This window comes from Hakea prostrata, chromosome 2 (assembly GCF_041222555.1).
Source record: "Hakea prostrata isolate BN-2017 chromosome 2, UWA_Hpros_2, whole genome shotgun sequence".
In the NCBI taxonomy this organism is placed as follows: Eukaryota; Viridiplantae; Streptophyta; class Magnoliopsida; order Proteales; family Proteaceae; genus Hakea; species Hakea prostrata.
Window position 1 is genome coordinate 68,521,851 of NC_142601.1, and position 12,348 is coordinate 68,534,198.

A 12,348-nucleotide genomic window follows, 5' to 3' on the forward strand; every position below is an offset into this window, starting at 1 on the left:
GAATGACCCAGAAACTCAATTTGTGATTGAAACCCATGAGAGCTGAGAGCTTATTGTCTGTGATGCATTTCTGCATAAGCGCAGAGACAGAAAGGAAAGCTGGAGAATACATAAAATGAAGATCCCAAGAGTGTGTTTGAGTTTTATATGTAAGCTTTGCTGGGGAAATAAATGGAAGTCAGAAGTCAAACATTCTTCTCCTTTATTAGTGTCTTGGGTTTGTTTGAACTTTGCACGGCCGAGTAGACAAGATTCTCTGCTCCGTGTTCATATTTATATGCTTTAGTATTATCTTTTGCTCCAGCAAATGCAAGTACATACTTTCCTATCGTCATCGTAAGGTTCTGTTCTGCCATCTGCCACTAGTTTTGCCTGTAATGGAAGTTTGTCAATTGGAATTTAGCTGAGGAATTTACAAAACTGCTCAGGTAGAATGGCATCATCTTATCTCTTTAGCACGTCATATATTTTAGCTTTCCTGTCCTCTTTTGGTTTTCTCCCATTCTACAGCGATATCAATGGAAAGAAAGTTCTTCACAGAGAACCCAACCCAGATTAAAATTTTGATCAGTACAACTTATCATTTTGGAGAAGAGAACCTTGATAAGAAATCCTTTCAAAATTGAATTAGAAATCCTCTTTTGTTTCTATTTATGACAGGTAAAGGTCAAGCCGAAACACAGGTGCTAAAACAGAGGATGCAAAATTGCCGTGAATGTGTAGTCAATATGGATGACTGAAAAGAAATCTCTTTTGCTTTCATGTAAAAGATGCAAATGAAAATCTTCCGGGCAGAAAAGGAATTTTAGCTTTTTTATTTTGAAAATAGAAATGAAAAAGTTGATACGGAAATGAGCGAACTGTTGGGCTTTAAAGGAAGAAGCTTAGCTTGTTTTTTGTATCTTATACATATACAGATGGCAATTCAGATAAGGAAATCAAGAGTTTGAATTTGAAATTTTATATTACTGCAGGAATGAATTACGACAAAATGTTACAAAATTCCAAAGAGTAAGTTGGTAGCTTTACTCCTTTAAATCTCAAAATGAGAACAACAACATCCAGTCCCATCACTCAATGTCTTCACATACATACCTCACCTAACAGAAAGGTTAAGAAGATGGAAAGAAGTTTAGGAATGCTAGTCTCTTGCCAAGTGATCTATTTCACCTTATGGGAATTCCTAGACAACAAGGATTCTTCTAATAATTAGAGTTCACAATGATGTATGAACAACACTATCTTGGGGATTGCTCCCGTATTTTATAAACACACTGCAGTTAGTAACAGAAGGTAAAGGCTAGGTCCAAAAAACACTGACCCGTTTTGGATTCTTTCCATTCTGTACACTGTCAAGCGGTTCATTTGACAGGGATGAATCCCAAACAAAGCCCTTGTCTTCTGAAAGGAATCTTGTCTGCGGCTTACTAGATGGAAACAGTCCTGTGTGAGGAGTATTCCGGAGGGTAGAACGAGTTAAATATTGAAGAGATCGGATCAAGATTGATCGTGTCAGCATAATCAGCAGTGCTAAATGAATCTCTAGTACTCTCAGTAGTAAATGATGCCTCATCTGAGCTTGTGAAGATGGACCAATCACTTGATGTGGTATCTGAGAATTCCACGCTCATCGTCTCTGCTGATGTTTCTCTCATGGTTAGGATATTTCCATTTGCACTCCTCAAAATGTCATTGGAGGTCCGATTACCCCTGCCCAACCATACATCTGGTCTGGGATCTGATTGAAGCCCAATAAAATGGTTGCCATCATGTCTAGTTTGCCCTGATCTCGAGAGATTCTGTTTTGTTAAGCAGCGCATTCCCGCAGATTGATGTTGCAGTGGAGAAACTCTTGGAGGGCGTGGACAAGACCTACGAAATGTTCGAACTAGTGAATAATTGAACACAAATGACGTCCAAGGGGCAGATTTTTAATCCGATTTACCTCGAGTAGAATAGCATGTATGCACCTTCTGACATCACCTGGCTTGTTGGCACTAGTTGGACCTGTGGAAAAAGCTTCGATATTAAATACCATAACATGTTAATACTAGAACTACGTAAATAATGCAAAATTTAGGATCCACCTGGATAGTACCATTATACATTCTGACAGATTTCAGGATCTAAATAGTTAAAACCATCATATTACTAACATGTCAGACAAAAAAAACATACAATTTAATGGTCAGAACTACAGATCAACAGAAGGCTGTGGAACAGCCCAGGTAAATCCCAAGTACCTACTCAGTTGTTTGAGGTTTTGAGCATCTACCAGCATTCTCATTGCATGGACCACAACAGGGAGGCAATAGCTATAAGGCAGGATATTTAGAAACAATTAGATCAGTAAAAATGGCCAGAACTTAAGATCTCTAGATGGTGGGACTAAATAAGTCATCTTAACCTTCCATGGATCCTCTCAACATGTAAGGTACACAGTTTCTTTACCACGTCAGATCAAGAAACAAGCAATTGCAAAAAGAAAAGACTACCTCAGTATCATCGATCCTGAACCAAGTGCCCTGCACATCCTTCACATATGACACATAGTGCCCTGAAAACGACGCATTCAACGTATCCAAATGCACAACAACAGCATACAGCATGTATAGGGGTGGGCTGTCACCTGTACCAGTCATGAATGGGATCATGTCTAGCATGTCCGGAAAAGAGATGCATTTATTTATTTTGCCATATCTCCCCTTCTGAAAACACAAAGCCCATAATTCAAAATCAGTTTGCAATGAAACTGTAAAAGGAACTTTTCAAAATAAGTTGGAAATCACTTTCAGGGGGATAACAAAAATCAGCTAACAAGGAAAATGATGGTTCAACATGAAACATGGTCAAAAACCAAAAACAAGTTATTTGACAATCACTTAGCTGAGTATACTGCACCTTCCCAAATTCATTGCTACATTTCAAAACATATTAACATGCATACATTGGTATTATTTTTCCTGAGTCCATTAAATAATATCATCATCCATGGAACCAAAAATACCCAATTAAGTATGGCCACACATAACCATACAACTCTGAGGCACAGACCAATGTCTTTCCCATATGATGGCACTAACAAAGATCAACGTTCTAACAAAGAAGCTCCATGCACATACAGTCATACCTGGAATCTCTTTAAAACTATTGTAAGGATGTTTGGTGCTTCATGTATGCTCAACTGCTTTCGTGCTTTAACATATGTGGCACACCTTTGATTAGAACATAAAACAGTTAATATCATAGAGGATATACCTAATTTTAAAGACACTACGAGTTTCCCAATACATCAAAGAAACTTGTCAGACCTTCCACATCTATACATGTTTTCTCCATCCAAATCCTCAGGAGCAGTAAATTGAGTAAGTGCATCCTCCAGTGACTCAACCCAACCATGTATCTCCAATGTAAGATCCATGATATTCTCATACCGTTCAGATTCATGATGGCATCTCATACATTTGACCTGCATCAGCGAGACAAACTAGCTAAAGGTGCTATCTACAAGAAAATAGTACCACAAAAAAGAATTAATTATTCTAGCACTTGATACAAGTAGCAAGCAAGAACGCCTTACCTTTGATCTAAGACGACCACCGAAGGTATGTTGGATTAACGTAGTTTCTTGCAAGCTTATATTGACTTGCTTCTCACCACCTAATCCCTCGAGACATATAGATTGCATGGAAGTAACCAGAAGTCTGAATACAAAACACACTTTTGGAATTCTTTAAAAAGGGAAATAAACAGAACAAAAGGATAATGTCAAACAAACGGGAAGAGAACTAAATAAATAACTATTTGTTGGTGTACACTTGAAGGATAGAAAATAGAGCGGAAGGGTGTGGAAGAATTTCATGTGCATTTTGACATACCTCAGAAATTCATGAGCATCTTCCTGGCTTCCAGAACCCATCCGACAACCAATTCTGCGCATATGTAGAAGGATTTTGTCAGGAGACAACGGGCCTCCAGCTTCTCTTAACATCATTACATGTTGCTCAAGTTCACACATGAGGCACCAATCCTTCATACAGCCTAATATAAACAGAATATATAAGGGAGTTACATGTCTCTAAACAATATGCATCGGATCTAATCAAATCAATATGAGAAGTGCAAGCGTGTACAGATTCTGGAATGTGATCTCTGAAGCAGGTAGACAATCAGTGGCTTTGTGCAAGTCAGACATTGCAATACAGCATTTGCATAGCAGCTGGTAAATTGAAACATAACAGAAAGGTTAATAAAACAGTAGCACAGAAAATGCTAATAAATGTGAAGGCAACCAAAGTCTGCCTTTTCAAGCGGAGGCAGTAAAAATTTCAAATCACATCAGAATAAAAAAAAAATTGAATTGATGGCCTAGGTGGAAGAAAATATCAATCATTAATGGCTTCATATGATTGATTCCCCAAATATTTACCAGCACTCAAACATGAAAGAATAGACACTTCAAATTCATATTATATTTTCAAAGCTTTAGATGTTTTGAACCTAACCACTTAATCCAGACTGTCAAATCAAAAGCTAAATTTAGAAATAGAAGTTCTCACTACTCACTTTGAAGAACAAAAATATTTTATACTAATGGAGAGGGGTTTGGGGGGAAAGAAAAAGAGAGAGTTTACTCCGATTAGAAGCCCCTCATAGTAAAAAACAAATCCATTGTTTATTCACCTCTACAAACTGAAGCATTTGAAGCCTCCTCTCCACGTGCAGCAAATATTGGATTCCTGATGCAAGGTGCCTCTTTGGGTCTTTGATTTAATTTTATTTAAATTTTTCCTCTTTTTTTTTTTTTGTTGGGCTGTTTTGGGGGGGGGGGGGGGGGGAGAGAAATGGGGTCAATGCATGGGGGTGAAATGGTGAATGGTGATCATGGCCATCATTGATCAAACGTACAAGATTCTGGGGTTCAACTTGCCTAACAAATAGAGAAAATATAATAGAGATTGCATATGGAAATAATGAGATACAAGGAACCCTCCCAGCCATGGGAAAAGTCAACAAGAATACCTTCCAGTTCAACAATTGGGTAACCCAGCTCAAAGTTACCCTAACAATCAAATGGAAACAACAGAGTGATTCCCTAGTGTAATGTAATACTACTTAAAACTCTTAAAGAAGCCTTAGGAAGCTGCATTAACCAATATCAAAAGAATATGTAACGCTCCGTATAGACGTATTTTTCACCCTTATTTAATGCTAAAGCTTGAAAGCCCAATCCAAGCAACTAGTCAGTTAATTTGCGCTGAAGACATAACACTTAAGAGGATTCGAACCTAGGACCAATTAAAGAGGCACATTGTTCTAAATCAGCCAAACCCATGTGGGGTATGTTCTACTACTAAACCATGTATTCATATGTTAGGTAAGGCAAAGGATCCAATGGGCTACGGTATACTATAAGAACCTAGGACCCAAAGTCAAGCCACCATTTTTTGCATTTCCTTTTCCCCAAAATCTAATGGTTTGACCATGTGTTGCCATGGTTAGGTAGGCTTGCCCTTAAGTTTCAAGGCAAATTCATATTATGGCCAACAAAGTGACCAATTTTTAGACAAAATCTTAAGCTTTGAAAGTTTCTTGAGTCTCAACTGCTTAATTGTGGCTGCTAGAACACCCTGGCCAGAGCACCCCCTGCCTGTCAATGCTTCTCTGCTTTTTGACCCTAGGATGAATGATAACCACCACCAGAAATCCTCATAAAGATAAGTCCAATCCTTCAATCCCTATGACAGACTGCAAAGAAAAGAAAAGTTCCTTAAGCCTCCTAGAGTCGCTAATTCTTAACCACCTTTTGGGAATCAACCCCCGACTAAAGCTCCATAGATATCTCCAACCTGATTGACATAACAGAAATTACTGGGGAAACATTCCATGAGGGTGGTCGGATGTAGAAGAAGATATGGAGGAGCTGCACCAATGGATCTGCATCAATTCAAATCCCAAACTCCTTGTCCTGGAGATAAGAGGTGGAAAGTCAAGCATCTATCTAAATATCAGAAAAATTGACACCAAGAAGTTCCTCAAACGTCCTCCAGTTGCTAATTTCTAACTAAAAAACCAGTCATCAAACACCTCTTATAACTCCACAGTACTCACATTCATTAGATGCCTAGGCCACTTTTATCAACATTTTTTCTAGGGCTTCAAAGATATGACCCTTAAATTATCAGAATATCATGTCTTGAATCATAACTCTAAAGAGAAGCTCCTAACCAAGGGAAAACCTGTGATCTTTTCAGCGTAACAAAACTTCATTATTCATGTATTTGTTGCCGAGCGGGAAATAATCCAACAGAATAGTAAAGCAGGTGCTCTCGAAAACCTCAAATCATGTGACAAGATAAGCCCCATTTGCAGACCTCAGTTTCCAGATAAATGAGATGTTTCTTGTCCACACAAGGATCTAGCAGCTCGCTTGATTATGCATGTATGCATGTAGTGTCCAGAGGATTGTTACCCCATCTGGAGTTCAGTCTCACTCTGGAAATCCTACTTTTGTTTTACTTTTTGTCGACCAAAGTACAAAGTAGTGAGTAGAAAACTAAGCACCACAGCTAGCTGCTTTCCATTCTTTTTCAATCCACTTCGACAAAGAAAGGATATAGTTATATGTAGCTGTATGGATAAAAGAGTTGTCCCAAGAACTCATGCTTCAGTTTTCAATAAGAAAGATCTATTTATTTTTTGTTTACTTAGCAGACACATTGCTTTTCTGAAGCCTAAATTCACAGTTCAGAAGCAATCTTCTGTTTTCAATAAAAAGGAGGACTCCAGTAATTGGCAGGACCAACATAACGGCGGATCTCATGTAACCGCAGAATATGAACAATGATAAACCTAGCGAATCTCATATAACCGCAGAATACGAACAATGATAAACCTAGCGAATCTTATGTAACCGCAGAATACGAACAATGATAAACCTAGAGAATCTCATGTAACCGCAGAATACGAACAATGATAAACCCAACTATCAGTACAAAATATTATTCCCATATATCCAAAATACCTTTTCATAGAAATCAGCAGCATAGTTCACCCACCAAAAAAAAAAAAAAGAAGAAATCAGCAGCATATGAAATTACCTGTTCCCACAGTTGAGAAGGCCTTTAGGAAATAAGTCCAAGCCTTCACATTGGAACAATCTTACAAATTCTTCGTAAGGGAATAGCACCTTTAAGAAAAAAGGGGGAAAAAAGAGAATAGATTCCATTCATATCTCCAGCAATTGAGTAAAGAAAGCAAATAATTTGTCAACCAAGGATCGAAAATGTCAATTAAGTGGCAAACCTTGTTTCTATTTTGTGCATCACTGGTAACTCCTTTAGCATCCTGTTTTGGAACTTTAGGTAACTTCTTTATACCCATCTTCTTCATCATGCCGTCAGACAGAACATTTTTGTCCTTACCAGGGACAGCAGTAAAATCACTTGCTTGAAGGAGTTCTGCATAAACATATACTGTATTAAGATATAGATGAAATAAGAACCACAAGGTTGTAGTATCCACAACAAAGTGTAAAACCCCACTTGATTCATTTGCTATACGTCCTTTACTCGGCATCCCTGAGCGTGTACTTTCTCTTGAAGTTTTCAAAGTTGATCCTGGGGACCCTGAAATTTTGGGTTCAGAAGGATGCAATATGCTCTTAGATTTTATGCTTCCTTTGACTGAATTAATTTCAGGGGGAGAGTTCAAGTCAACTGTTTCACCATTAGAAGCCACTCTTTCATTTTGGAAATTATCCCTATCTGAAGTGAAGTCCATCTCAACTTCAAGCAAACCTGTCCTGGTTCTCTCTGAATGTATTGAGGCTGTTGGACATGGCCCATTTCCTGATTTAGATAAGCATTCAGTGTGGCCTCTGAAGTCATGATCATCATGGCTATTGATGGTATGCTTTTTTGAGATTTGTTCTAACGATGCAATAGGATCGTCACTTCCTAACTGAAGCCACCACAGAAGTAGGATGTTAGGAGATACAACAGAACGGAAGAAACAGTAACATAACCAAAAGGAACAACATTGAATTTGGGTAACCTTATGTCGCACGGAAGCCTTCTTGGATGGGATAACATTAGACAAATTTGAACTGTCATCCCAACTACTGCGGGCTTCTCCACCACAAGATCCCCCTAAAGCAGCATCCTCTCTTCTCAATGTTTCTCTGTTTGATTTACTAGAAGCACGCTTATCCGCAAGCTTTTTCTCCACCATTGATGCTTGACATGCATCAACCATGGTAGAATTCGTGGAAGCAGCAAAACTGCTGGAAGATGGATGGTTTGGTTTATCCACAGTATCATGGTCCGGCAGAGAGCGCTTAATTTCATATCCTTGGAAGAGACCATCCTGATATTCATTTGGAGCCCTCTCACAGACAGATTCTTCACCTGAGGCAGGCTTAGGAGATAGATTTAGGCACGTAGACTCCAATTGCTGGCATGCTTCCTTGTGACCCATCCTCCAGTGGATAATTTGACACTTGCCAGAACTGTAAATTGTAATCAATGCCAGGATTATGCAACGTACAATATGCCCATCCTTCTTAATAATATATGCACCTTAATTGCCCATAATTTACATTCCTACTGTAAATATATATATATATATATATATATATATATATATATATATATATATATATATATATATATATATATATATATATGCATACCAACTCAAAGACATCTAATATTTCCTTGGAAATACCTAAAAAAAATCAAAGGAATTCATCAGATGAGAGGGCTCTACTATTAATATTCTGCAAACACAAAGAATATCATGGACACATCAGAGAGTAGGTTTAGCATTAATTTCTCCTCTGCTAAGCCAAGCAAATGGAATGGTAGATCAGCAGCGTAAGTGGCAACTATTAATATAGAAATAACTCTCCTCCCTGACATACATATACATCTCTTCATAAATAGAATCTTTAAAAGTTACACTATTTATATTTTCGTCCCAAGAAAGAAAGAGAGAGGGAAGAACAACGTAATTATAGATCCAGTGCTATAAAGAACCACAAAAGGCAAGAAATGTTGCCATACCAGTATCTAACAGACTTGCAACGGGAGCAGCGGGTCTTAGCCGGACCAAAGCATCTTGCACACTCAAGAAACCCAGGCTTTGAAGAATCTACAACAGGGATAACACTGGTAGTAGCAATTGCATCAGCAAGGAGAGCTTCTTCAGCTGCCACTTGAGCAAGCAAACTTACCCTTTCCTTTTTGTTTGCAACTTCATTCCATTTTCCAAGTAAGATGTAAGTAACTATAGGAAGCACAACCAAGACCAGAAACAGGACTGGTATATCAGCTTCCCTTGGCTCAAGCATGTCACCATCAATAAATTCATGTCCAACTTCGTTACATGGGAAGCTCAGTTAACTGCAGAAGCTAAAGTTTCTCCTTCATTTTTCTTTTGTTTTCCTCTCCTACATTAAGATTGAAAACAAATGAAAAGGCAAAAATGATAGACATACTGAATATTTGGTCATTGTTCCAAAATAACAAAAAAGAAAAGAAAACCAGCATTGGACAAAATTTGAGGTTTCAGCATCAGTTAACCAAAAAGAATCATGATATAACATCCAAACAAAAAAATTCTTCTTCACCATAGAATAAGAAAAAATAAGGCCCCAAACTGATAGAAACATTGAAATACCAAATATCTCAACCAGAAGCCAGTCTAGGAAAATCCTGGTCCAACAAGACTAAACAGCCAAGAGAAAATGGGTAAAGCAAGATAAATATCCATAGCTCCTTTCCCGCCCACCCACCCCAAAAAGTCTGACGGGTAAATGGATAAAACAATACAGATGTATATAGAATAAGGAAAAGAGAAGAATATAATGTACACAGGGAAGGTGAAACTGTCTACCAGTGTATCCTTTAACTTATAGGATGCAAAATAGAACAGCTCAAATAAAATTCTAAAGGGCCACTTATAGACTAATGTCACCAAACTCTTCCTATCCTAGGAGTTGGGTGGAACCCACAAAAAATAGACAAATAAGAAAAAAGGAAAGGACGGGGGGCGGGTGTATCAGGCGTTTTCTTCTTCTCCTTTTTCTTGTCATTCTTCCTCCTGTTTCTTTTTCCTCATATTGCAAGAAATGTAACGGGGATAGCCAAATGCAGGAAATGTCTCATCTTTGTCTTAATCATTCAGCCAATGGAAGTTCCAGCTTCCAAGCAAAAGTGAGATCATACATGGCTTCAACAATTCCACTTTGAGATGTTCTAGTGAAAAAATCTAACCAAGAAAAAGTGCCCTTTCACTGCATGGAAACGAAGAAACTATGGAACAGAAAAACCTTTCCTAGATACACATTCAGCCCCAAGAGTAAGTAGAACTTTCGACACTTCAATGTTTAGAAGAAACTCCAGTTCAGACAGAATGTGATTCGGAAAGACTCCCGCCGAATAAAAGCTTCGTTTTTTGCATTTCACAGAAGCAAAATAACAAGAAAACAACCCATCACTCACTGATGAAAAATAATGAAAGCTTTCACTTGTCATTTGTCAATGAGCCCACAACTATAATGAGATTTCGGAAGAAACCCACATCAAAAAGCGCCTCATATAGCAATCTCACTTAGGAAAACACAAAATATTCAACTACACAGGTATGAAATCAGACATTCTCATGGACTCAAAGATATCAAAGCAAATGTAAAACAGGAAAAAAATGTTGCCAGATTTCCACATTACCCATACTGCAAAAATTGCTTATTCGACAACCCAAATCTTCAAGCTTAATCTTTTAAAAGGATTTAACTGACTTAAGCACCAAGAACGCTGAATCCAGCAGCTTCGGCGTGAGACACAGTGAGCGCACAGAAAACTTGTGAAAACACCAAGAATGGGTTAGTTCATTCTCCGGCATATAAGAAAAAAAGCACCAAAAAACTTCAGACTCCCGCTTCTGTGCCCCAAGAATCTTTGATTTCTCCAAAATGCATACGGAGTTCCCAACAGTCCTCTGCTGCATTCTCTCAGTCCCCTTCTCAGCTAAGCGCAGCCCACTTGAAATTGATAAAGAAAGAAGCCAAAAATAAGCATTATCTATTGCTTCTCGATCCATTGAAGCTTTGATGCTACTAATATTCCTCAGAGACACAAGTCTCTCACGAGGCATCAAGAATATTGGTTGTCCATTGGTGGGGCCACCCTAAATGTCCTTGGTTATGCCGAAAGACGATAACCGTCTATCCCTGCTCTAGATGATCATTACCGTCTGATACAGATAGATCTTTTTTTTGGTGAAGTTACAGATAGATCTTACATCACTAGAAGTTCCAAGTAGTTACAGGTGATAAAAATTAAGTTAATAAGATGAATGGTTATGATTAATCAATCAACAAAGATTCCATCTATCCGATCAATACAACCTACCTCACCAAATCATTCCAGACTAGTTTTCCTCACACCAACTTTCTTTTCTTTCCTTCACTGTACTTCGTTTCCGTTTCTCTTTTCTCTTTTTCCTTTTTTCTATTTCACAATTTACAATAAAATAAAAATTATACAGCAGGTTACGCGTAGAGTCCACGTGTATGCCACGTCACTTATGGTGAGTTTCCTTTGAAAACTCGACGTGTTTTTTTGGAATAAGTAGCTGATAATATTAATAAAAGAAGATACTATACATGAGATTACGCCTAATGTCTTGTTCCCTTTACTTGACCCATCCATATAGTTGGATACCATATCAATGGTTTAGATTCACCAAATTCCACGAGAGGGTTTTTTTTCTTCTTTTTTGGGCTATGGGGAGCACAGGGTGGGGAATTATCATATGAATATGTCACTGTCAATACTCGAATCTACAGACTCTCTACTGAGAAATGACGTTCTTATCAATCCATTAACTGTTTTATATGATAGATGGAGACCCATCATATTCCAATCTAAACGCTTTTATCGTGATATATAGAATTTAATTTCCAATTCGAGTTAATAAAAACACTTTTAGTGCAATTTCTTTTCTTGGTTGGTGAGGTTTGTTAAGAAATTTTGAATACTTCCTTTTTAATTAATGATATTTTCTTTTAAAAAAATACATTTTTATGGGTAGGTTTGGTGAAGCTAAGTACAATAATGGTGGCTGGTTATAATCAATCTCCTAATTTTAGCATGCTTTCATCCATCATGTGACCTTTATTTTCAATGGTTTGCAAGAAAATTTGGGAAACTATGGTGTTTGGTTTGCTTATTTGGAAAGCCAACCATAAATAGAGAATCTAACGCTCATATGATGATGACTTATATTTTCTTTCTTAGCATATAAACTAATTCTAAAAGTATGTAAAGATTGATGATTCTCATA

At 37.7% G+C, this 12,348-nt stretch overlaps 1 protein-coding gene across 1 annotated transcript; it reads right to left on the bottom strand.

Moving 5' to 3' along the window:
• Window positions 1–736: 736 nt before the first annotated feature.
• Window positions 737–11,103, bottom strand: LOC149026007 (ubiquitin C-terminal hydrolase 15-like). Its single transcript, XM_089146227.1, is given in 15 exon segments — window positions 737–1,430; window positions 1,432–1,872; window positions 1,946–2,007; window positions 2,496–2,708; window positions 3,131–3,215; window positions 3,312–3,469; window positions 3,581–3,704; window positions 3,879–4,041; window positions 4,134–4,219; window positions 7,101–7,189; window positions 7,306–7,460; window positions 7,545–7,962; window positions 8,056–8,509; window positions 9,066–9,451; window positions 10,731–11,103. Coding segments are annotated over 14 exon segments (2,865 nt in total). The 5' UTR covers window positions 9,353–9,451; window positions 10,731–11,103; the 3' UTR covers window positions 737–1,300.
• Window positions 11,104–12,348: the final 1,245 nt, after the last annotated feature.